Genomic DNA, 27,204 nt, shown 5'->3' with positions numbered 1-27,204 from the left:
AGATAGATAGATAGATAGATAGATAGATAGATAGATAGATAGATAGAGGGCACAGGGTGAGTTGAAGATGAAGGGGTCATATCTGTCCCCTTCAGGAAAGGGAAATCTGTCTTACCCTACAGGAAAATAGGAGGGGAAGGGGACAAGAGAGTAGGGAGATGATAGAGAGAAGGGCAGATTGGGAAAGGGGGTAATCAGAAGCAAATACTTCTGAGGAGGGACAGGGTCAAAAGAAAGAATAGAATAAATGGGGGGGGCAGGATAGGATTAAGGGAAATAGAGTTAGTTTTTCACAGCATGTCTACTATGGAAGTGTTTTGCATAACTGCACATGTATAGCCTATATTGAGTTGCTTGCCTTTTCAATGAGGATGGGTGGGGAGGGAGGAAGGGAGAAAATTTGGAACCCAAAGTTTTAAAAACACATGTTTAAAAAAAATGTTTTCACATGCAACTGGGAAATAAGAAATACGGGAAATGGGGTACAGAAATCTATCCTGCCCTACAGGAAAATAGAAGGGGAAGCGGGGAGAGATAGTAGGGAAAGCAGGCTAGGGGAAGGGGTATTCAGAATGCATGCCATCTTGAGGTGGGGGAGGGGTGAGATGGGGTGAAAATTTGGAACTCAAAATCTTGTGGAAGTAAATGTTGAAAACTAAAAATAAAAAAAAAGAATTTAAAAAAGGAAGTCACTAGTTGAATGGAAAGACATAAAAGATGATCTACATTTGAACAGCCTCTATCTTAATAGAGAGAGCAATACCAAAGACTCAAGAGAAGGCCAGGTTGTCAGCAGCCGAGTGTCAGACCCTAGAGTCACTGAGTTCTTATAAAGGGCACCCTGGACCAGGAGTCAGATCTCACTTCCAGTCCTGTTTTCATCACTGATGGTGTAAGGCTATGTAAAATATTAAAATACTAGGAATCAGAGGTGCAAGGGACCTTACAGACCGTTTAGAAAAATGCTTTTATTTCACAGTGAGGAAGTTGAGGCCCAGAGAAGTAAATTTCCCAAGCTCATACAGTATTAGGTCTTTCAATGGATACTTGATCTCATCAGTGACAATTCTGTTCTCTTGTGCAAATCACAATCTATCCACACCTTCTCATTCCATGTGATTCTGGGCCATATCTTTCTACAACTCCTCCCTTCCATCCTTTCCCCTTAGCATTCCTACTTTCCTTCAAAATTCATTTCAAAACCACATCTTATTTGAAGCCTTTCCCAACAGTCGACCTGCTGGTGCCTCCCTCTTTATGCCCATGAACTACTTGTATTTCTTCCACAGGCATTTTGAATATACTTACAGGTATAAATGTGGTCTCCAGTTGGAATGTCAGCTCCTTGAGGACAGGGGCTGTGCCATTTTTGTCTTTGTATTCCCAGTGCCTGGAACATAGTAGATCCTTACTAAATGCCTGATTGTTGCTTGAGATTTCGTGATTAATTGATTTACCCACCATGCTAAATTCTCTGCTTCTTTAGAATTTTCCTGGATACCAGTCTAGTACCCAGGCAATCCATCTGTTAACCCTCATTCTCACTACATGATTAGCCTATTTCCTCTTTTCTCTTCATAGACATCAAGACATCCTTGATGATGTCATTTACACCATCTGCATTCATTGTTGGTAATATGCTACAGCCTACATACATCCACCATGTACCTTTCCACTGCTGTTTGAGTTAGCTACAGGGTTTATTTTTCTGAGACTGGGGCATTCAAGGATTTCTACTCATGGAGCATTACTGGGAAGATACAGGTTTAAAAAAGATGGGCTTGTATAGCAGCAAGCAGCATGGGAATAATTGAAAACATTATGTTTTAAGGATAAAACATAATGGTTCTAAAAACATGGGTTCTATCCATAGAGCATACAAGTAAAGTGAACCCACACTTGGGCTGACTGATTGACATGCATAATGACTTGACTTTATTAAACTGGGCATCTGCCGTAAGTAAAAGAAAGAAAAACAATTTTGGGGGAGGAGAATGAAGAATCAGCAGGAGGGAGGAAAGGAAGAAAGAGACTAACTTGCATAGCTTTCCAAGCCGTAAACATCTTTTTTATCAATGAAGTAGAACCAGAAGGATCCTACAGATGCTTATGTTGGCTGAGGACCAGCTGGTACCAACCTGTTGTGGTTAGTTGTTTCCTGAAGATCTATCAATGCCTTGGACAGGAGAGAATTCACTGCTGCTGCTGGATTCTGTGTGACCAGATCTTCATTTTTGTGATTTTTTATTGTGTGCAGGACTGTATTGGAGTTAATAGTTTGTTTGGTGCTTCAGTTTAGCCATGTTTGTGTGGAGTCACAAAAGGAGATTATCAGTGTTTACTTATTTGTATGTGAATGTGGGTGGAAAGCTAAGAAGTGTTCAGAGAAAGCCACAAAGATCTGCTTTTGCCGCTGATATCTGTCCACTTTATGCAAATATAAATCATCTCTAGGGAGGCTGTGACAAATTATTGCAAAGGGAAGAATCATAGATGCAACCCCTTCTAAGAAATGAAGCCTCAGAGAGACATCTTGACATCCAAATGAAATAAAAGCAGCACGCAGGCTTTTCTTTTAGCAGAAATAGGATCTGAGTAATTATTCTGCTCTGCAGTCACACACATGGCAATGTAGAGGCTAATGAAATCTTGACAGAGGAATTCTGTGGGTTTTCTTGGAGGCTGCCTTTTGTCCTCTTGAGGGACAGATTGTCACATAACTTGCAGATTTACTGTCACTTCCCTCCTAAACAGACTATAAGTCTATCTATGAGCTCAAACCAAAGTGATGCTTAATGGACAGGTCTAAACTTAGGGCCAGGAAAACCTGGCTTAGAATACATTTAGTGACGTTTAGTAGCTGTGTGGCCACAGACAAGTCACTTAATCTCTTTCAACCTTACTCCCTCATCAGTAAAATGGAAATTATGAAACCTGTACAGGATTGTTGTGAGGGTCAAATGAACTAAGGTTTGTAAAGCAGTTTATAAACACTAAAGTGCTGGATAAATGTCACTGAATTTGTAATTGCTGCTATTGCTTCTGCTACTGCTGCTATTCAGCCTGATAATAGGGACTGGCCAACAATCCAAGGAAAAGCTACTTCTATAATAGCACCTCCCTCTCAAGGCTTTTATGAGGATCAAATGGGATAATATTTGTAAAGTGCTTAGCACAGTGCATGGCACATAGTAGGTGCTTAATATTTATTAATAAATACCAATATCTATTATTAGTACTAATCAATTAGTTAATATAATTATTATCAACAAATACTAATAATAATAACCACAAATATTACTATTTGTTCCCTCCCCCTAAAGCACAGTGATGACATTTATGCCACTTGACAGCCCATAGAAAATCTCTAATTATCTTAAAGTGACTTTAATTATTCCTTTTTCTTTTTTTTTTCCAATGGCAGGATAGCCTAGCCAGAAGTCAGCAGCTGAAGGAACTTAGCAGCACACAACATATATGATGCTATGTACTATTTTTAAAACTTTGAGCAAACAACCTCATGTGTTTACTCACTTGCAAAATGAAGGGGTCAGATGCAATGATTTTTCTCTCTAAGGTCCTTTCTAGTTCTAAATCTTGTGAACCCTTCCACTCTAGGGGCAGGTCGCATGGCAATTGCCCCATCTCCCTTTTGCTGTACTAAGGAATGTCCTCCTGCAAAACTGAATACCAGGGAAAACCTGATAGTATTTGCAGTAGGGTTTCTGGTATATTAGAAAACAGCTCTTTCCAAGCACCAGAAAAGATTCTAGGCTTTGTTTAGATATCTAAACGTGATGCAATGAAGTAAAAAATGGCAGTTTCTCCTACTGCCCTGGAACTATCTATGTGCTAGTCTTACTTGTTTAAACTAAAGAAGATTTGGATCACTCAAAATTATTCTCTTTCTTTTCTTTCTTTCCTTCTTTCCTTCCTTTCTTTCTCTGTCTCTCTATCTCTCTCTGTCTCTGTCTCTCTGTCTCTGTCTTTCTGTCTCTCTGTCTCTCTGTCTCTCTCTCTTCCCTCCACTTGGCCTATATTTGTGACTTTATTGTTATAGGAAAAAAGGGAACTTCCCCCAAACAGTTCAGCACTTTCTATTCACTTATGGTCATAAAGTTTCCTATAACACTAAGAAGTTAACTAAATCTGCCCAGGGTCAGATAGCTAGCAAATGTCAGAGGCAAGATCTGAACTCAGGTCTTCCTGGGTCCATAGCTAGCATTCTGCACATAAGACCATGCTGCCTGAATCCATATCTAAATCTCGATCTATGTCCATATCTATATCTGTGCACAAAAATTCATATGTATACATGTGAGAATGTGTATGTGTACACTCACAATGGCATGCGGATCTATAGATATTTTGTTAGTCAATAAACATTTATTAAATACCTATTCTGTGCCAATCACTGTGGTAAGTGCTGGGGATACAGAAAGAGGTAAAGGACAGTCCCTGCCCTCAAGAAGCTTACAGTCTAATGGTGGAGACAACAAGCAAACAAATATGGATAGATAAGCTATATACAGATAAAAAGGAAATAATTAGGTGGAGGAAGGTGCTATAATTAAGAGGGATTGACTGAAAGATTTTCTGTAAGTGATGAAAGTTCTAGGTAACGAGTTCAAAGAAGTTCCCAAGATCTTTGGAGATCACAAGGATGTAAGAGGAAGGGTTGATGTAGTGGAATGAGTGATTTGAGGGTCAGAGAACCTAGATTTGAGTCTTGACTCAGCTATTTACTATGTTCAAATTGGTTTGCCCTTGCTGTTGTTCTGTTGTTTCTGTTTCTGACTCTTCATGACCCCATTTGGGGTTTTCTTGGTAATGATACTGGAGTGGTTTGCTACTTCCTTCACCAATTCATTTTACAGATGAGGAAATTGAGGCAAACAGTGTTAAGTGACTTGCCCATGGTCACACAGCTAATAAGTGTCTGAGGGTAGATCTTCTTGACTCATCGGCACTCTATCCACTTTACCACCTAGCTACCCCACAGATTGGTTATTCAATAATAAGTAAAACAAAGAAATTAAAACCATATCACCTTCAAAGTCCCTTTGAGCTCTAAAATATGTATGATCCTTCTGTTTCATTTTTTTTGCTTGTTTTGTTTTGGTCTGTTTTGTTTTGTTTTAAGGAAGTATAAAGTATTTCCCATTAACTGATCATTTCTTTATCAGGCCACAGGTTTCCTGAGTAAGACGATGGTTATTCAATTACTGTCCCCCCTAAGTCAGGGAATGAGTTATTATAAACCTCAAAATCCCCAGAGAATGTTCTATGCATTCATTTCATCTCCCCTTTTCTTCCAGGAGAGCTCAGTAGTGCCCTCCTTTCCTCTTGCCCCTCTTGTCAATTCACTCACTTCTAAGTCCCAGTCTTCTGTAATTTACAAAGTTTCCTTTAGTAGAATCCCATTACTAGTGGGGAGCTAATAGTGGTTTAGAACATGGATCCTTAAACAAGGTAAGAATGTTAATCACTTTTATGTATTTTGCATAGCACCAAAGAGAAAAAAGTTCTTCGTAATAATCCTACCTAAAGTGTTTTGGGTATATAAAAATGGTGCTTATTACTTCAGCTGACATCAAAGAGATTCCCTCTGATGAAAAGGAAGCTTTTGCCTTTGTGTGATCCATCTTTATTCCCACAAGATTTTCTTGAATATGTATTTTTAAATGCACAAAACAATACAATCTGATGGATTGCTCTCTGTTGTGAAATAGTATTTATACCATTTTGAATAAGCACTTTCCACACTCCCTTCATTTTTGTCTTCTAACTGAGAAATATGAGGCTTTAAGAACTGTTTAAAAGAGCAACACACACACACACCTCTATGCTTCATCAATCCCACTTCCACATATGAGAGTCTTTTAGCAGCTGATGAATTTTGAGTGGCAAAAGCTAAGGCTCTCAATCAGCTGTCATTGCCTTGTAAATTATCTTACTGGTTTGTGATTCTCTATTCTGAGCTCTTTAATAAAACTTCTGCTGAAAACAGTTGCATTTACATGATTTATGATAGATGTTAGCGTGTGATATCAATTGATGGCTGAGTCAGGATGGATTTGATTAATTAGCTGTGTGTAAAGTAAAAATGCTGTGTATTGTTTAGAATTATCTGCATTTTTATTTATTAGATCCTATGTCATGCTGTTAGAAATAACATTTAATAGTTTGCAAGTTTTAAGTCACATTGAATTTATGCCTTAGGACAACTTTTTTTCTTAAGAAGCATTGAGGCTGATCTTGAAATCCACTGGAATCCGACGAATTCATACAGACAGAAGAGAACCTCCCTCTCCCCTCTTAAAGTGCAGGGGAGAGAATAGTATTCCCCTCTCTGTGGCACCAGATGGTGCATTGTTGTGGAGCCTTTATAGAGAGCCAGAAGAAGAGAATTACCTGAATATTTTATCAAATTCAGAGGAGAACCTGTGAAGAGTTTGCTTTGTGCCATTTAAATAGTTATTCAGTTAGCAAATTATTCTTCCAGGAAATTCCTCTATTCATTTTTCCTTATTCATAGAAATCAATGAAAGGGGCAAAAATATGCATCATTATCAAAGCTTTAAAGTTCTGACAATTTTGGTACTGAATACAATACAAATCATAAAATCATAGAATAAAACTTTCCTTTTAATATGTAACTATATGTAAAGAGAATTCTTTTCATCTATAAATTCAAAGCGTTTTCAAACTCGAATTATTAATATTATTTTTATGAGCACACTATATATGAACAAATGAATTTTAATTAATAATTACAGTTATGAAATGTTCCACTGCACGTGCTTTCCCTTCTTTTAAGCAAAAATATTTACTAATTGTCCAATGATTAATGCATCTTTGGGGAGAGAAATGAGAGAGATCATGGGATCTTAGGATTATAGGATTAGAGATTCAAAAGTAGAAAAGACCTCAGAGGCCAGCTAGCCCAATCTTCTCATTTTATAGACTTGGAAATTGAGGTTTGAGGACAATAGAAGCATTCTCTGCCCTCAGACAGTTGCCATTTAATGGAGGAGAGAAATTAATATGTGAGATACTTAAGAACCCCAATAAGCCAGGCACACTGGTGAATTCCTGTAGTCCCTACTACTGCAAAGGCTGGAGATTGTGAACTGCTTGAATCTGGGTGTTCTGAGCTATAGTAAGGATAAACTTGATTGGTTGTCTACACTAAGTCTGTCATCAATATGATGAGCTTCTAAAAGTGAAGGCCACCTGGCTGCCTAAGGAGGGGTGAACTAGTCCAGGTTGGAAATGGGGCAAGTTGGAGTTTTCATGCCTTACTAACATAGCCATGGCATGTCCATCTTGGGAGATATTGGGAAGCCCAGTCTAAAAAAAAAAGCTATAACAAAAAACATGGATAAATTACAACAGTAGCCATGCTGCTTTTGAGAAATGTTATGGATCATAAATTAAAACTGACTTATTCACATATAGCCATTCAAGCATGTATAAATAATAGTGACAATAATAACTAATTTTATATGGCGCTTTTGAAAAAGTACTTTATACACTTTTTCAGATTCCATTATCCCAACGACCCTGTGGATTAGGTGTTATTATTATTTCTCTTTTACTGAAGAGGAAACTGAGGCTCAGAGAGGTAGTAGATAGACTAGTAAGGGTATGAAGATTTGAACCCAGGACTTCCTGATGGAAAGGCCAGCACTCTAACCATAATGCAACACTGTCTGTTCATGAAAGAACAAGGGATGATGGCAATAAGGAAAAGCTGTGGGAGGTTTTTGTTTGGTTGGTTGGTTTTCGCTCTTATTTTCTCTGCTAATTTTTAGGCTGGAAAAGACAGAACTAAAAAGGCTAATATGGAATTGACACCCCAGATAAGTAATGAAATAGTAAGAGAGCTCTTAGCTGCCCTAGATGAGTTCAAGTCACTAGATCCAGGTAAGTACAGGCCACTTTAGTGGTACAGCTGGCAAATGTCATTGCTGAGCCAATGAGCCAATGGGTGGCACGTGTCATTGCTGATCGCGGAAAATTCTGAAGAGCTGCAACAGGGAAAGAAAGAAACAAATGTCCAAATTTTCCCAAAATGGACTATCATAAAGCCTATAAAATAAATACAGGCCACTTTGATTCTATGGGGTATTCTACAACATATTATTAGAGAAATGGGTAGTGAACATCTGGAATAGGAATTGGTAACACAAAGAGCCAGCATGTTTTCACAAAAAAAGACTAATCTCATTTCCATTTCTGAGAAGGTTATTTGCAAGGTACATTGGAAAAATCCTGCAGATATAATTCATCAAGATTTTAGCCAAGGGTCTGATAAGCTTCTTATTGTATTCTTATGGAAATAACAGAGAGATGTCTGCTATATGGTATTATAAATATGAATTATAGCATATTTAAGTGGGTTAGATGTCCAGGTACAAAAAGTAGTCATCAGTGGTTGAAAGTCATCTTGCACAGCAATATCTAGTGGAATGACCCAAATACCTGGGCTTGGGTCAGTGCTATTTAACATTTACTTCAATGACTTGGGTAAAAGTACAGATAACATGCTGTTCAATCATTTCAGTTGTGTCTCAGTCTTCATGACCCCATTTGAGGGGGGGAGTTTCTTGGCAAAGATATTGGACTGGTTTGCCATTTCCTTCTCCAGCTCATTTTGTAGATGAGGAAACTGAGGCAAAGAGTTGAGTGACTTACCCAAAGTAACATAGCTAGTAAATGTCTGAGGCAGGATTTGAACTCATGAAGATGGATCTTCCCTGATTCTGATCCCAGTGCTCTAGCTACTTGTACCAGCTAGTTGCCCAATAACAGATAATATACTTATCAGATTTACAGATGACACAAAGATAGGGAGATGTAACTAAAATGTTAGAGAACAAAGGATCCAACGTGATAGTATGGGGCCTTGAGATCATACTGTACTAGGATTGATTGAATGAACTGTGCATATTCATCTCGGAGAAGAGAAGACTTCAGGGATTTCAAGTATGTGATAGACTATCTTACAGAACAGGGATTAGATTTCTGCCTGGCCCCATAAGGAAGAAGAAGGAGTAATGAGTAACAGAGGCAAAGAAATATAATTAGGCTTGATATGAGGAAGAGATGTCTTAACAATTTAAACTATCCAGAATGGGCAACCCTGGGTGGTAGTCATTTTGTCTTCAATATAAATGTTCTCACAGAAGTTGGATGCTAACTTCTCAGGCGTGTTGTAGAAAGAATTCTTAATAGATATGCATGTGCTGGGATGGTCTCTGAGATCCTTTCCATCTCTGGGATGCTGGGTAGTCACCATGGGTATATCCATGTGAATTAAATTTCACGAGCCTAATGTTAATAGTTGTAACTACTGTAATTAGTCTTAGACTTTAGCCATGGAGTATCTTTTAGCAGTAGGAAGTGTTGTCCTTTTGGACTAACAAGCGAGAATATCATATTGCTAAGGCTCATTTGCGTTAAGTGCCATAAACACATACATTTCTGTGCAAAGATAGTTCTCTTAACATAATATGGTTTTCTAAGCTAGGAAGTAATTCAAAAGGAATTGTTATTAATATTTATTTATAATCAGCAAGATTGCAGTATCTCTTTGAAGTTGTTAGGCATTAATTGACTAATCATTTTTTTTAGTCCCAGTAGGTTCCCTGAGGGTACATGGTGGAGAGAGTGATAGACCAGAAGTGAGGAAAATCTAGTACATGTGATTCCTGAGCTCTCCACCATTGGAATTAGGGGATTTAGCCATTATCAATGGTCCAGAGGTACATTGCTTTGGGGTGTCATCTTTTTTGTTGTGGCTAGGAGCTATGATTTAATCTATATTGAGATCATCCAGTGTAGAAATCTATTTCCCTCCTCCCTTCCCCAATTGATACAGACCATTGATTTGTCTGCAGACTTAGTCTTAGGGAATGTGGCCTGGGGCATTGAAAGATTGGATGACTTATCCATGGATTTTCTTCTTTGTATTTTCCCTAATATTTGGTTCTTGACCCGCATGGTGATTGCTTTGTTACATCCTTTCACACCAAGTTGCTCATGATAGAGACAAATCTTGTACTTGTAAGGGTTTTTATTTGTGTCTGATGCATCCCACAGGGCAAAAAACAGATTTCCCTTCAATACATCGTGTGCTCCATATGAAGCTTTGAGGGTTCAGGTCATTTATCTTTCTGTTGTTGTTGTCATCTCGATGTTGCATCTTCTCATGGCATGCCTGATGAGTGACTTGACTGCTTACAGGGTGAATCAGTTCTCACTTCAGCTAGTGGCATAATGGATAGAACATTGGGCTTAGAGTGAGGTAGACCTAACTTCAAATCCTGCCTGTGTGACACTAGGCAAGGGAACCTCTCATATTCCATTTTTTTCATCTATAAAATAAAGATAATAACAACATCTACCTCACATGGTGGTTGTGAGGATCAAACAAGATAATATATGTAAAATATTTTGCAAACCTTAAAATGCTAGCTATTATTTTTAATTGAATACAATTAAAGTTAATGTGTAGAAACAAGTCATCCTACATCAAGATATCAATAATATATTCAATGGGTCTGTACTGTCTCTTTGGTAATGATATTCCCAATAATCTGCCTGTCGTGGACAGAGGTTGGAGAGGAGGAAAAGACTCATGATAACACCAAGTGAATGAAGGCATATCCTCCAGGAAACCTTTCCTCATCTCTTTAATTATTAGTGCTATACTTCTCTTCAAATTTTCCTATATGTATTTATCTAATGATATATTTAGCCACAAGGCACTGCCACTGGCCATTTGCCTAAACCTGTTCAACAAAAAGACCAGTCATTGGTTATATTCACCCTGATGGTTATATGTTCAATTTAACTCCAGCAGGGCCCTTAAGGGAAATGTCAAGCTGTCTAAGGTCCTCAGAGAGCCTGCTAACTCTCTTCTTTAGATTTGCCTATTTTGTGGGCTGTAGTTCTCATTTTGGTAGTCTAAAGGTATGATCTGCATGAATTTACCCAATAAGACTCTTAGCTTGGTTGAAGTAATTGATAAACATTGATTAAGCTCCTGTTATGTGCTAGGCACTGAGGATGCAAAAAGAGGCAAAAGGCAGTCCCTACCTTCAAGGAGCTTTCAATCTAATGAGGGATATAATAAGTAAACAAATATATACATAACAAGATATATACAGGATAAGGAGGAAATAATTCACAGAGGAAAGACATTAGAAATAAGAGGGGTTAAGGAAGGCTTCCTGTAGAAAGTAGGATTTTTATTGGTATTTAAAGGAATCCAGGGGATCCAGGAAGTGGAGATAAGGAGAGAGAGCATTCCGTGACAGACAAAGAAAATGCCCAGAGACAAGAGATGGAGTCTTGCTTGTGGAACAGCCAGGAGGCCACCTGAACCAGGATGTTATAGGATCGAAGAGTTGCATCTGATAGTAAGCTATTAAAAGACTGGAAAGGTGGGAAGAGGCCAAGTTATGAAGGACTTTGAATAGCAAACAGGATATTTTATTTGATCCTGGAAGCAAGAGAAAGCCATTGAAGTTTACTGGGGTTGGGGGTGGGATTAGATCTGTGCTTTAAGAAAATCATGTAAGTGGATGAATGCAGGATGGATTGGAGTAGGGAGAGACTTGAGGTAGGCAACCCACCAGCAGGCTATCATAATAATCCAAGAATGAAGTTACAAGGGCCTACACCTGGGTGGTGCAGTGTCAGAGGGGAAAAGGGGGCATATTTAAGAGATATTACAAAGGTGAAATTGACAGACCTTGACAACAGATTGGATATGGGTGGTGGTGGTGGTGGGAGATGGGGAAGAATTCAGGACGACTTCTAGATTGCAAGCCTGAGGGCTTGGAGGATGGTATTGCCCTCTTAAGTAATAGAGAAAGTGGGACAGAGGTTAGGGGAAAAGATAATGATTTCTGTTTTCAATATATAGAATTTAAGATGTCTACATTAGACATCCAGTTCTAAATGTCTGAGAGGCAGTTAGGTATGTGAGATTGGAGGTCAGCAGAGAATTTGGAGCAGGATAGATAGATTTGAGAATCATCAGGATAGATAATTAAGATCAGGATAGATAATTAAGTTCATAGGAGCTGATAAGATTGCCAAGTGAAGTAGTATAGAGGGAGAAAAGAAGGGCCCAGGACACAACCCAGAGGGATACCTATTGTTAGAGTGTGTGATCTGGAAGAAGATGCGTAAGAAGAGAGCTAGGAAAGGATGATGTCCCAAAAACCTGTAGAGGAGAGAGTATCAAGGAAGAGAGTGATTAGCAGTATCAAAGGCTGCAGAGAGGTCAAGCAGAGTGAGAATCAAGAAAGGGCCGCTGGATTTGGCAACCAAGAGATCAATTATAACTTTGGAGAGAACAACTTCAGTGAAATGATGAGGTCAGAAGCCAGATTGTAGGGGGTTAAGAAGAGATTGAGAGAAGTGAAAGTAGAGGCATCTGATGTAAACATCCTTTTTGAGTTTATTTCAAGGGGCAAGAGAGATATAGGATGATAATTAGAAGGGATGGAAGGATCAGGTGAGGGTGTTTTCAGGATGGGGAAGCCATGGACATGTATATAAGCAGTAGGAAATGAGCCAGAGAGAGGGAGAGATTGAAAATAAGTGAAGGAATAGGGATTACTGGGGGGAGGGTAGAGGGGCAATCTGTTGGAGAAGATAGGATGGAATGAGATTTCTTGAATAAATAGAGGTGTTAGCTTTGATGAAAAGGACACTTCATCATGTGAGATGGGGGTGAAGGAGGAGATAGTGGTTTCTATGCCCTAATATGTGGTCAATTTTGTGTATGTGCCATGTACCGCCGAGAAAAAAAGTAAATTCCTTTCTATCCCCATTCAATTTTCTCCAGAGGTCTACCATATCTAACTTTTATTAAATTTTATTCACCCCCTTAACTTCTTTCTTATTTATTTTGTGGTTAGATTTATCTAGTTCAGAGAGGGGAGGTTGAGGTCCCCCACTAGTATTGTTTTGCTGTCTATTTCTTCCTGTAACTTCCTACCCTTGTCCTCTAAGAATTTGGATGCTAAACCAGTTGGTGCATATATAAAATTTAGTAATGATATTACTTCATTGTCTATGGTGCAGGATGTAGTTTCCTTCCTTATCTTTTTTAATAAGATCTATTTTTGTTTTTGCTTTGTCTGAGATGAGGATTGCCACCCAGGTTTTTTTTTTTGTTTGTTTTTTTTTTTTTTTTTTTTACTTCAGCTAAAGCATAATATATTCTACCAGCCTTTTACCTTTACTCTGTGTGTGTCCCTCTGTTTCAAATGTGTTTCCTGTAAACAACGTATTGTAGGATTATGGTTTTTAATCCATTCTGCCATCCACTTGCGTTTTATGGGAGAGGTCATCCCGTTCACATTCAGTTATGATTACTGTGTCTTTCTTTCCATCCTATTTCACCTCATTTATGCTTTGTTTTCTCCTGTCTCCCTTTACCTCCTCACTAGTGTTTTGCTTTTTGACCACAAGCGTCCCTCAGTCCCACTTCCCCTCTATTAGCTCCTTTTCTTTCCCTCCCTCCTACCCCCCCCTTTTCATTCCCCTTTTCCCTCTTACCGACTATAGGGCAAGATAGATTTCTATATTTAAATGATTATGTGTTATTCACTCCTTGAGCCAAATCTGATGAGAGTAAGGTTCAAACAATGCTCATTTCCTTCCCTTCTTTCCCTTTACTGTAATAGGTTTTTATGCCTTTTCCTGTAATGTAATTTACCCTTGTCTGCCTCCTCCTATCCCTTTCTCCCAGTACAATCCCTTAGTTAGATCAGATTAATCCACTTACTTAGATCCATTTAACCCACTTAATTAAACTTTTTTTTTATCATTACATCAAAGTCAACTTATACCCACCTCTTCTATGTATACCCTGAAGGAGGAGATAGTGGCAGAAGGTATCTGAGTGATAGGAAATGAGGAAGAGGGGAGAATAGGGAGTTCACAGTGAATGGCCTCAATTTTTTTTCTGTAAAATGAGGCAAAGTTCTTACTGAAAGAACCTTGGAAGAGAGAATGATAGGAGGTTTAGGGAGAAATTGAAAGGTTTGGAAGAGTTGCTGTGGAGAGTGAGATAGTAAGTTGATAAGAGAGGTAAAGTATTATTGCCTAGTGGAAGTGAGGGTCCAGTTGAGGTTGTGTAACATAAATTTGCAGTGGACCCAGTCAGTGTGTGATTTTCTCTACCTTCATTCAGAAGCAGGTGTGTAGGAGTAAAGGCAATTAATGAGAGTGATCCAAGGCTGAGGCTTAGCTGGATGTAATTGGTGATGTAATAAGACGGGTGCAGATTCAAGAGAGGAAGGCTATGTAGAGTTGAATTGATTCACCAAGAAGTCAAGATGGAGAGAAAAGGAAAGACTGTCTAGTTGTAAGGAAGTTGGGAGGGATAGAATTTGGAACTCAAAAATTTAAATAAAATGTTTTTAAAAATTGAAAAAAAAAAGAAAATAGAGGTGGTACATTTGTGCATGATGATAAGATTAAAGGTATGATTATCTTTGTGTGTGGCAGAGGTGGTATGGAGGAGTAGGTCATAAGAAGTGAGTAGGTTGATGAACTGAGTTGTTAGGGTATCTGAGGGGGTCTCAGTATGTATATTGATGTCCCCTAATATGAGGACAGGAATTGGCAGTGGGGAGAGAAAATTTGTGAGCCATGTCAGTCAGGTAGAGAGCTCATTGAGTAAGGAAAAGGAATAACTTGAGGTTCTGTAGAAAATATCTACCAGGATTTTGATTGAGCAGTAGATACAAATACCATGAACCTCAAAGGAAGAGAGATTATTGAATGATGGAGGAAGGAGGTGATGCTGAAAGTGGCAGTGGGGAACAAGGAGTATTCTAACTCCCCCACTTCAACCTGTGAGCTGAGGAAAATAAATATAGGCACAGCCAGTACTGCAAAGTGACCAGAGAGGCTGTGTTATCATGGGAAGCCAGGTTTCATTAAGAGCTAGTAGAAGGTAGGGGTAGGAAAGGAAAAGACTTAAGATGGAGGGAAGTTTGTTTGCTATGAAACAGGCATTCCAGAGGGCATGGTGGAAGGGTTGGATGGAATTAAGTTGAAACTTTGGGGTAGAAGTATTGAGGGAAATGGGAATGAGAAATCAGGTGGCTGAGTTTGCAGAATGGACTTGGTTGATGATCTACAGATCAGAATTAATGGGATGTGATGGGTATGGCTGTGTTTATAATGTTCATCATTGAGTGGAGGGCACCACTCTACCACCCTCAAAGGAGGCTCAGCAAGAGATGGGAGGCCAGAAGTCAAAGGGAGGGTTGATCTTCTTTGTACCAGGGATTCTTCACATCCCAGTTGGGAGATTTGGTTGGCAGCAAGAAATAGAAGTTGCCTCGTGCTGGCATAGATGGAGGTGTTTGCTTTGATGCAAATGGAAGATGCCTGGCCCTGGCCCTTGTAGCTTTCCCTTAAGGGACATGCTATGCCCAGCAGGAGATGGAAGACATTGGACTTTCTCCAGGGTCTTTTTACCTGAGGAGGCTGGCCACCTCATAGGGTGGCAGTAGGAAGTAGCAGATTTCCTGTACATGAAAAAATCCTTTGGAGAAGATGGAAGAGGGGGCTGCTAGGTGGTGCAGTGGATAGAGCACCGGCCCTGAAGTCAGGAGTTCAAATCTGGCCTCAGACACATAACACTCACTAGCTGTGTAACTCTGGGCAAGTCACTTAACTCCAATTGCCTCACCAAAAAAAAAAAAAGAGAGAGAGAGAGAGAGAGAGAGAGAGAGAGAGAGAGAAGATGGAAGACACTTGGCCTGGTGCCTAACAGTCTTTCCTCAGTGGACATACTGTACCTAGAAGGAGATGGAAGGCATAATGTGCTAGTTTACACAATTTGGGGAAATTGTAGATAAAACTCTAGGCTTGAAGTCAGGAAATCCTGAGTTCAAATCCAGCTTCAGACACTTTCTAGCATTATAACTCTGGGCAAATCATTTAACCTCTGCTTGCCTCAACCATAAAATGGGGATAATAATGCCTAGATCATATGGTTGTTTTGAGGATTAAATGAGGTAATATTTGTTAAAAAGTGCCTAGTATAGTGATATATATATATATATGCACATACATTTATAGTAGGTGCTATATAAATGTTTATTGCTTTCCTTTCTCTTCCCTCTCTTCCCTTCATGCTATGTTTCCATTCATACATATTAGCATAGGTTAATGGAGTTGATCACACAACCATGGTTTGAATGCATATAATTCTTTATACACACATGCAAAAGAATCTAACATATATTAAAAACAGCTACCGAGTGGGCTGATTCAGTCTGTATTACTCCATCAGACAGGCGTCCCTTATCTTGTCTAAAGGCCCTCCCCAACTCCAAATGTGCCAGGAATATGGTTCAAAAGCTAAGATTCAGATCTCCCTTTTGAATGTTCTCAGCAACAGCTTGCAAGTGTCTCCCAGTTGGTGTTTTTTGTTTTGTTTTGTTTTTTGTTTTGTTTTTAACTCATGATACTCCATGTCACTGTCCAATCAGTGGAGGACTCAAGACAAAGGGTACTGATTCCAGATTCAGCCATTTTTCCTCTGTCATCACTCTGCTGATATTTGGGACCTTTAATCGTACCCCTCCACTTTGTATCAAAGCAGCTGGCTCAAAACTGGATTTTTTGGACTCTGTCCTTTTCTTTTTGTCTGATTATTCATAGTGGAGTAGTGGAATGGGCTCAAAGGAATTCCCACAAATGGAAAGGTATTCTTCTGGTCACTACCATTAAACCTTCTCCTCCACGAAACCTGGCTCTCCCCCATCATTTCCTTCCCTTTATAACACTTACTTCCCAGATCTTTGCACCACATGGCTCTTCTGTGTATATAACCCCAACTTCAGGTACATCTGTGCCTTGAGAAGAAGGCACATCTGTAGAACCAAGGAAGTTATACATATTGTATTCTCCCAATAGAATGTATGTTCATTGTGAACGGAACCTATTTTTTTTTCCTTGTGTCCCTAAATCCCAGTAAAATGACTTGTATGTTGTAGGCTTTTAAGAAGTGCTTTTAGATTGGATTAGGTTGAACTGGACTGGTTTGGATTGTGTCAGGAGAGGAAGAGGAAAAACAGGGAGACGGAAATTATTTACGGTGTATCTTTGACTGTGTACTGCTGAACTAAGCCATGACCGTAGCCAGAAGAATTGTTGCTGGCAGTTGGTCTTGACAACTCAATGATATGCATAGTATCAATGAATACTGTTGTTTTAATTGATATCTATAATAGTCAAACAGAATAAACAAACAGGCCTTTCAACATGACTGAACTTTATTACAGGAAGAAATTTCTCCTCAATCTGCATCTTGGCGTCACCATTCAGCACACACTACATGAATGTAAGCGTCAGATAACACTAAGAAATTCAAAAGGAAATGGTCATTCTATTAAAGTATGCTGTCTACATCAAGAAATCCATCCCACACTACCCAGCTACCTTAGTTTTATTATGTTAAACTTGTAACCTTTCAAAAGACAATGGGGGGAAAGGATGCTTTTGCAAAATTGCTCACATGTTGTTACGCTATTTTGGGCAGATAAAGATTGGATCATTCTGCTGCAGCTGCAATGGTCAGAAAAAAAAGAATTGCTTCCTTCCCCCTCTTGGCTGTGGGTACCCTGGCCTCATACCCTGAATCACTGTTTTTTAAATCTCCCTAGGGCTCAGTGAAGAGGGAATATAAAAAAAAAAATTGTTTTGTTTTGTTTTGTTTTTGAGAAAGATGAAACCATTAGTATATAAACTCCTGAAAGTCTGGGACTATTTGTTTTTATCTTTGTATCTTCAGCACCTAGTGCTTGAATGAATAAATTTGAATGAATATATTCAAATATTTAAATGAATAATAATAGCTAATATTTATATAGAGCTTGAAAATTATCTCATTTTATCCTTATTAACAACCCTGGGAAGTAAGTAATATTATCCCCATTTTACATACAAAGAAACTGAGGCCAATAGCGGTTAAGAGATTTTCCCAGAGTCGTATAGCTAGTAGGTGTCTAAGGCTGTATTTGAACTCAAGTCTTCCTAACTCCAAGTCCAGTGCTGTCTATCCACTGTGCCATGAAGTTGCCATAGGTTAATGAATGAATGCAGATGGTTAGCTAGCTTAATCAGCTCTGATATCATTCTGTCCTGGATTGTTAGCCTAGCAAGGGTTTCCCTTAGTTCTTTCCATCTAGTGTTCCAAACATTTCTTCTAGACTTGGATGGAAACTAACTCAGCCAGGTTCCCAGATGAGTGGATCTACCTCCTCTGAAGCAACCCTAAGCAAACTGCATCCCTACCCCCATGAACACATATTAGGAAGGAAATATCACCGCATCTCTCCAAAGGCCTTAGGGATAGAATCCTCTGGACTGTTTGAACTCTGACCCCCAAACTCAATAATTTCACTGTAGCCAAATTCCCAAATAAGTAGTTTGAGCCAGACCCTACACTTGGTCAACTAGCATTTATTAAGTGACTGTTATGTGCCAGGCACTGTATTAAACTCTAGGAATACAAGAAAAAAATTTTTTAATCTTCTGTCAAGGAATTCACAGTCTAAGGTGCAGACAACTTGCCAACAATTGTGTTTGTTTATACACAGGATGTATATAGGATATATTGGGGTAGTCTCAAAGGAAGGTGTAAAGATTAAGAAGGACTTGGAAAGGATTCTTGCAGAAGGTAGAACAAGAGCTGAGAGTTAAAAGGAGCCAGGGAAATAAGGAGGCAGAGATGTGAAGGAAGAGAATTCCAGGCCTGTGGAACAATCAGTTAAAATGCCCAAAGTTGGGCAATAGAAATATTTGAAAATACAGGAATGAGCTTGGAAGAGAAGTCAGGGTTCAATAAATAGGTTTATTTCTTCACATATAGTAATTCTTGTATAACCAGGTATTCATTCCATAAACATTTATGAAATGTTTACTGTGTGTTGAGCACACCATTAGATCTCAATTTAGAAATCATACTCTTAGAAGTGATAGGTAAAGCCATAGGGACATATGAAATAACACATACTACACTTCAGTTTATAGGTGGGGTACATGCTTACTTCAGTCTTCATTTTTTTTTACCTCTTTCCAGGAACAGAAAATAACACTCTTTTTATGGATAATATTGAAGTTAGAATTAGGGAAAATAATCTCTCTTCCACAATCAGGATGGTATCTATTTATTCCTTTCTTCACTCAAAATGTAGAATAGTGCCCAGTTACTTCTTTTGTTTTAGAGAAACTATGGTATAGTGGAAAGTTGCTAGAATTAGATACAAAAAGATCTGGATTCAGATCCTGCCTCCAACATTTAACTTGCTGTATGACTAGGACTATTTCTCAAAGCCTCAGTTTTCTCAAGTGTAAATTGGAGATATAATACCTACTTCACAGGGTTACATTGTTGTAAGCCTTAAATGAGATAATATATCTCAAGTAAATGTGCCATAAACCTTAAAACAAAATACTAATGTTTTACATTATCATTCATTGATATTAAAGTTTCTTTCCAAAGAATTGTGTGTATGGTAGTATTATAATGCAGCTTGCTAAAAGTGAAACAAAGGTACAGAGATGTTAATTCTGGAGAGTGATATTTATTAATATAGATAATTCAAAGACCTCTTAATAGTCCATCATAATTATTTGCCTCCTACCACTTTCTCAATTTGACTGTACAGAAATATGATGACAGAACCTCTATTGTTTTCAATGTTAAAATCTCTCACAGGTGCAGTCAAACGTCCCCGAAATATGAGCATTTAGGCTAAAATCCTAAATGAGGCTTTTGACTAAAAAGGCTACCCTCTTTTTTGAGAAATCCTGGTTGCTGGCTTCAGCTTTCATTCCAGCATGGGAGGAATCGCCTCCATTGTGAAATACTCCTCTCTCTGTTAGATACAGAGGAGGCATTTTCCCCAGCAGGCAATGGTCAGACTCATCTCCCAATCTGATTGTAAATGCAGCTTTGGCCCATTTCATGAACCCCTTTGAGGCAGTTATCAGAGTTTAGTGAGCTGCTACAAGCAACTCATTTCTCTTTTTGCTGAACCTGTTCCAAAGGGTCAAAATCCATCTCCCCTGTGACAGCAGTTTGGGGGAGGGGGGAGGCTAATGTAGCCTCTGGCAGAGTTTTCACCTTGAAGAGCAAGTAATAGCCTCAGACGTTACTTTGTAACCATGGAAAACTAAGCCACATGTCTAAAGGGCTTGAAAGTCACTAAGTCAAACTTTTCATCAAATCTATTCAACTACTTCTCTTTGTCTCTGTCTGTGTCTCTCTCTGTCTCTCATTCTCTGTCTCTCTGTCTCTCTGTGTCTCTCTGTCTCTGTCTCTGTCTCTGTCTCTGTCTCTGTGTCTCTCTGTCTCTGTCTCTCTCTCTCTCTCTCTTTCTCTCTCTCTTCTTTTTAAATAGATAAGATGAACAACTTGAGTAGCCAAAGTTTCAAAGAGTCTGTGACTTTAGCATCCTAGAATTGTGCAGTGCCAGGGCACATGCCCATGTGACTGTAGCAGCTATAAGAGTGAGAATCCTATTTCAGCCCCATAATAATTTCTAAGGGAGGGGAAAGCAGTCTTTACAGCTGGATGCAAAGGGCATAAGTTGGAATAACTAGGAGAAATTCAGAAAGGTGAATTTAGATTGAAAAAGAGGGAGGAAGAAAAAAAAGGTTCTCAGTGAGGTGTCAAATCATGGCATATTCTCCCAGGAGCAATGGTCATAGTTAAGTAGACTAGATAAAGTCATGAAAGCTATGATGTAATAGGTGAACCCTCACTGCTATAGGGAAAGAGCAAATGCTCCCAACATTTTTCTTTGGCTTCCTTAACTTTAATGACACCATGAAGTATGAAAAAAATGTCTTCCTTTCTTTGGAGTAAGTCTCCTCATGCTAAAAACAGCGTACCCTGAAATTCCAGGATTTAAAAAATAATTTGTTGAATCAATCATTGCAGTGTCCTTATAGACAGCCACTGTAAAGGAGGTAATTATTAATAGATTATGTTAATAGTCTTCTGCCCCTCACCGTTTGATGATGATCCTTTTCTATTTCATGAATGTGTATGTTTGCCTAGTAGAAAGAGGAGTAGTACAGTATAGTAGAAATAGGGATGGATTCAGGAGAAGCCTGGGTCAGAATCTACCTACTAGCTGTGTGACATTGGTTAAGTCACTTAATCTTTGAGCTTTAGTTTCCTCATCTGCAAAATGGGGATATGAAAAGTATCTGTCATTGTATTTGGAATTTTTTAAGCCTATAATTTATATAAAGTGGTTTCCTATATACCCAGAGTAAAATACAAACTTTTTTTTGCTTTTAAAGCCCTTTACAACCCTAATCTATGTTTTCGTACTCATTGGACATTGGACATTATTCCCCTTCTCACACTCTGTGACCCAGGAAAACTGGCCTCCTCTCTGTTCTTCCTACATGGCACACCATTCCCCACTTCCCTGCCTTTGCATGGACCATCTTTAGTGACTGGAATGTATTCTGTCCTCATCTCCCTTTCATAGAGTCCATAAGACACAGCTTAAAAATCACCTTCTACATGAAAGCATTCCTTATCCGAACTGCTAATGCCCTCCCTCCCAAATCACATTGTAGTTAACAATTTTGTATTTATTCTCATCAAGTCATTCTGCCTATGCTTACATGTTTACTCGTTTATCCCATTAGAATGTGAGCTCCTTGCAAGTAGGGATTGTTTCATTCTTTGTATTTGCATCTCCAGTGCCTGGCCCATATAAAAGCTCTTACTAAATGCTTATTTATTGATTAAATGACTTTCAAGCTTCCAAGTGCTAAATAAATGTTAGCTGGCATTATTTGAAAAAAAATAAAAGACCATGTTTTGTTAATCACCAGCATACTGCTTCTCTTTGACTGAGAAAGAACATCTGGAACATTCAGTGGGAGTAATATGTTCTGGGCTCCTACTTGTCATTTAATTTAGAGAAGGCAGCTTATGCCTTCTATGCCATCTAACGTGGTTTGAAGATTCACATGAAGAGGGTTGCAAATACTTGGTTTATCATTGTAATTACTATAGCTCTATGATTTCCACATACTTGAAAGACAGAGGCAGATCTTGCTCATAAGGTTATAGATTTAGAGTTGGAACATATCTTAGAGACCATTTAATCTAACCCCATCATATTACAGTTGAGAAAACTGAGGCCCAGAGAAGTTAAGTGATTTGTCCAAGGTCATGCAGGTAGATGATAGGGCTGTGATTTGAGCTCAAGTTGTCTAATCTCCAAATCCAACATCCTTTCCACCATATGATACTGCCCTCTCCCAATAACCTACTGAGAGCTAAAAACATTTCATCAGCCAGTTTTTCATATACTCACATAAAGACTTATGTTTCTCCTAGACAACCTGTCAGTTCCTTTGTATCTGCCAATATCAACTGAGATTCTATCTGAAACTTCTCTTTCTATTCAGGAAATTATAGTTGCCAAATTGTCTATGTTGTATAGAATAACAATTAGATATTGTTTCTTAACATATTTATTTGAGTTAATTAAGGATCTGTGGCTTAACTAATGTGACTATTCCCCCACATAAACAACTTGCAAACTTTCTATACTTTAAGAGATGGTAATTTGATATGGCTGATATTATAAAGATGCATTTCTCTGTAATTAGTTAGGGTGGTAGTTATTCAAGAGATATGCAAACTATCACTTCAATCATGTCTGAAGTCTTTTTAGCTTAGTTAGATCTGCCAGAGTTTATGCTTCACTGGCATAATCTTTGGGAAGCGAGGATCACTTCCAACCCACATTGAGATTTTGGAGTAATCCTTAATGGAAGACCTCTTGCTTTATGCCTAATAAATTATTGAATGTGATATAGGGTCTTTGTTTGAAATATATTTGAAGAGACTTTTGCAACAACTATAGTTATGAATTCAATGTAGGTACGAGGCTCCATGCTTAAATTACGAGGGTAAAAATGTGGGATGATTTGTAGATTGTTTTAATTAGAAGAATAACAAGGACAAATGTGTCCTGGAACAGTCCGCTAAAGCAGAGTTAAATGGTCTAAAGACCTTTTAAAAAGAGGGATAGCATTCCAGATCATCTGGGTCTCCTTTAAACCTTGGCTGTGATGCATATATACATTGACAACTTGTAACAGATGTATGATCATGAAGTCTTGAGCCAACCCATGCCTCTTTGAAGAGGAAAATGATTTTTACAAGGGACATTATGAGAGATACTAAAAAATGGGAAAAATAATAACCCTTCATGTGTGATTTCACATATGTGGGAAATATTAATTCTGGCTAAGAGGCGAGTACACTCAAGCCTGCCATTTCTGTATTGGTATCGTCAGTGAAAGCAGATCTACTCAGTCAAAGTCCAAGGCAGCCCATTCCAATGGATGATGCCATAACAGGCTGCTGAGAAGGAAACTGCTGTGGGCTTGAACGTGTCACAGTCTTCTGGTAAATATGTCAATAAGAATGTATTAAATCTTTGTACTTTCAGAGGAATTAGAAGCAAAGGGCCTCTCTCCTCCTCCCAAGAAGAGCAAAGCAAAGAAGTCAGAAAGTGTGAAAGAGTCTAATGAGGGTAGGTGCCATTCATTGTCTCCCTAAAAACACCCAGTCACTGTTTATTAAAGAGGAAAAAAAAGTGAATCCCTTTTCATTTTTTAAATTGGCCAGGATATGCTCAATTTTTAGGCAGTGTTAATGTCCCATGAATCCCTGTAGGAGCCTGTAAATAAATCAGATTATTATCTGTCTATAACTTAATAAATACTTTTTTCATTGTTTCTAAATTGCTTGCAGCACTATCCCCCCAACACACACACACACACACACACACACACACACACACACACACACACTTCTTTAATCCTTGTTGTAAGGATAAACATCGAATAAAGATTTATTTGTTTTTCAGGGTTTCTTTTAAGCAAATGAAAAAAAAGAGAGAGAGAGAGACATGTTCCCAGTATGATGTATTTTCTCTTTCTGCAAAGTGGAAAATTTCAGGTTATCTTTATAAGTAACATTGTCTGAAATTGTGTGATGGTTAAGGTCAGGATCAATATGCAGTGCCCAATGACAAAGCTATTGGCTTATTGGGATAATTTGTTCTTCTTTTGAACACATTCCCAGAATCAAGCTACTGCAATGGGTGACGAAAATACTTCCTGCTGAACATTTTATTTTGTTTTGCACTGACTGCAGAGTCCATATTTAGCTGTATTCTGCAAAGAAAGGCAGCATTGAACAGTGGAAAGAGTCTTGGATTGAAAGTCAGAGGATCTGAGTTCAGATCCTGGTTCTGATACTCTGTGTGACCTTTACGCAAGTCAGTTTGTCTTTCATGGACTCAGTTTCCTCCTATGTCAAATGAGACAGATGGGTTACATGGCTTCTAAGGTCTCTTCTAAGAGAGTACTTCTACATCTTGCTTTTTGAAAGCCTAAGAACTCTTTTGGATAACCAGGGCATTGTTTAGGGTTCCAGAAGAGGAAACACTAATGAAACTTAGTCTGACTGGGCTAATGGTCCTCTCAAAAAGACCTTATTAAGGAATCGATGGTTAACTTTGTAAAACTCGCTAGACATTAAGTGGTTTGGGATGGCTAGGTGTGCAGTAGAGCACCACTCTTGGAGTCAGGGAGATCTGAGTTCAAATATGACCTCAGACATTTACTAGCTCTGTTACCCTGGGCATGTCACTTAACCCCTATTTGCCTCAGCTCCTCATCTGTAAAATGGGGATTCACTGGTGAAAGAAATGGCAATCTATTCCAGTATCTTCACCAAGAAAACCTCATGGATAAGAGTCCACTGAGAATTCATTCTCTTATTCATTCATTTATATATTCATTCAAGAAATATGTATTAATCCCTGGGCGAAGATAAAAAGAAAAACAAACTTGAGCCCTTATCTCCAAGAGACTTATAACCTAATAGAAAATTGTGCATGTAGAGCAACAACTGATTCAAAATAGAAATGGGTGTGTGCACAAGTCTGAACAAGGTGCTATCAGAGTTTATGTGAGGATGATGTCACTTCTGACCAGAAGGATTAGGAAAGGTTCATCAAATAAATGGCATTTGAATTGTTCTTTGAAGTAGAGTTCAGGTGGGAGGAGGATGGAGAAGAAATTATAGGAATCCAGAAAAGATGTCAGAGAGCTTTTAGTCCAACTTTCCTATTTAATAGATGAGGAAACTGAAACCTCGGGAGACTAGGGTTGTTGTCCAAGGTCATCCAGCATGCTAGGCATATGGAAAAGTATAAACAAAGGCCAGGAGATGCAGGATGTGTTTAAGCAGAACAAGTTTTCAATTTCAACCTGAGCAGAATATGGGAGAGTAAATAGTGTGAGAAGGCTGAATGTAATGGCAGATAGATTATGGTTGACCTTGAATGCAAGGCTAAGGAGTCTGGACTTTCTTTGATAGTTAATGGGGAATGCTTAAAGGTCTTTAAGGTATTTTTAATGTGATAAAAGCCATATGTTAGGGAAATTATTCTGACAATGGCATGTAGAGTGAGTTGGAAGGAGAGAGACCAGAAGTGGAGAAACTTGTGATGAAGATTACCCTCTTTTGAGTTCTTTTCCAACTCTGAGATTCTGTGCCTGGGTACCACCTCTGACTGATTTACCAACTGTATGACCTTGGGTGAGACACCTCTCCTTTGGAATTCTCAGTTACCTAATCTGTAAAAAGGGTATCAGCATGCCCGTTACACAGGCTTGTGAAGAAAGTGTTTTGTGAGTGAGAAAGCACTCTGTATGTGAGCTGTTCCTCCTGAGCTTTCTGCTGGTGTGAGTGAGACAGGTATAAACATTAAGTTGCCTTTCCCTGGGAGAGTTGCTTTCTTCACATTCCTTCTCATCAAAGGTATGCTATCCTTCAAAGGTTTGTTGGGTTTTTTCCCCCATTGAGAGCTGCTCTTTTACCCTTTCAACTTGTCATGCTAAAGGTGATAGAGTGAAGAGTATTTTCCTCATAACATGTTATTATCAAAGGAATCCCTGCAAGTTATTCTTTTCCCCAAAATGAAATGCTTCACTCTCCACCAAATTAAGTTACTTTTTGAAACCTCTTCACAATGTGAGCCAGTGATGTGGCTCTAGCTGCCCAACCCCAGTGTCTGAAGAGTCAGCATGAGTCAAAAGATTAAGGAGATAATCCTTTCCATTTTTTTAAGACAGTGCTCAGGACATCATCCTGTGAGTCACATCATGACTATATGTAAATGATGAGCATGTCCTTGACACTACAGGGATGGCATTGTTGGAAGTGTGAAGAGGGAGTCTTTCCTAAGTTGGTCATTGGGCATACTTTACAAAAACAAACAAACAAAATAAAAAACAGAGAAAGATTTTGGTTATTTTATTTATAGCTCACCTTGATTCTTCACTGCTATTCCTCCAATGCTGAACTACCACAAATGAAACCAATGTATGAGCTTAGCTACCAGCATGGGCCCTCAGAAAGGTGGAAAACAGACTCACTCAGGACTTTCTGGGACACATAATTACGTGAAATATTCAAGCTAGAAAAGGTGATAAAGATCACTTAGTTCAACCTTACTTTTTTAAAATAAATTTTATTGATATATTTTGTTTTATATTTCCTGAATTTCCCTCTATATTCCTCCTCTCTGTACTTCCCAAAGACATTTTTCTCATAGCAATTTTTTTAAAGAAAAAAATTAAAGTAAGAGAAAAATCAGTGAAACTAATTGATCCATGTTTTTAAAAATGTGACAACATAGGTAAGGATCCACTCCCACAGACAGTTCCCCCACCTCAGAAAAGGTGTAATGAGAAATGTCTCTTCTTATCCCTTCTTTGGGGACAAGCTTAGAGAGAGAGAGAGAGAGAGAGAGAGAGAGAGAGAGAGAGAGAGAGAAAGAGAAAGAGAGAGATTCTGCAACAGTAATTTCCCTTGTTTTATGGTTGTTCTTTCCATGTATGTTATTGTGTTTGTTTTCCTGTCTTTCTTCTTTACCTTTCTTCCATTCATTTAAATCTTTCCTTGTTTCCTTATATTCATCATTGTCGTTATTCCCTACTTGGGCAGCTAGGTTGAACCATAGAGCACAGAGTACCATATCTGAAATCAAGAAGACTCATCTTCCTGAGTTCAAATCTGGCCTCAGACACTTA

General features: G+C 38.6%; 1 protein-coding gene across 2 annotated transcripts in view; it reads left to right on the top strand.

Annotated features, from left to right (window-relative positions):
* The window catches only part of MACROD2 (mono-ADP ribosylhydrolase 2), a 2,135,263-nt gene that overhangs the window by 1,917,802 nt on the left and 190,257 nt on the right, over nucleotides 1-27,204 (top strand). Inside the window, exon 10 of one of the 2 annotated variants that reach the window (XM_027840305.1) lies at nucleotides 23,547-23,630. The exons of the other annotated variant lie outside the window; for it this stretch is intronic. Within the exon in view, the coding sequence (XP_027696106.1) occupies nucleotides 23,547-23,630 (84 nt within the window). The remainder of the gene's footprint in view (nucleotides 1-23,546; nucleotides 23,631-27,204) is intronic. 2 annotated transcript variants of the gene reach the window in all.

This window comes from Vombatus ursinus, unplaced genomic scaffold (genome assembly GCF_900497805.2).
Source record: "Vombatus ursinus unplaced genomic scaffold, bare-nosed wombat genome assembly UNPS02014841.1, whole genome shotgun sequence".
NCBI classification, from domain to species: domain Eukaryota; kingdom Metazoa; phylum Chordata; class Mammalia; order Diprotodontia; family Vombatidae; genus Vombatus; species Vombatus ursinus.
Note: the sequence above shows the minus strand (reverse complement) of the source record. Positions and strands in the feature narration are given on the sequence as shown.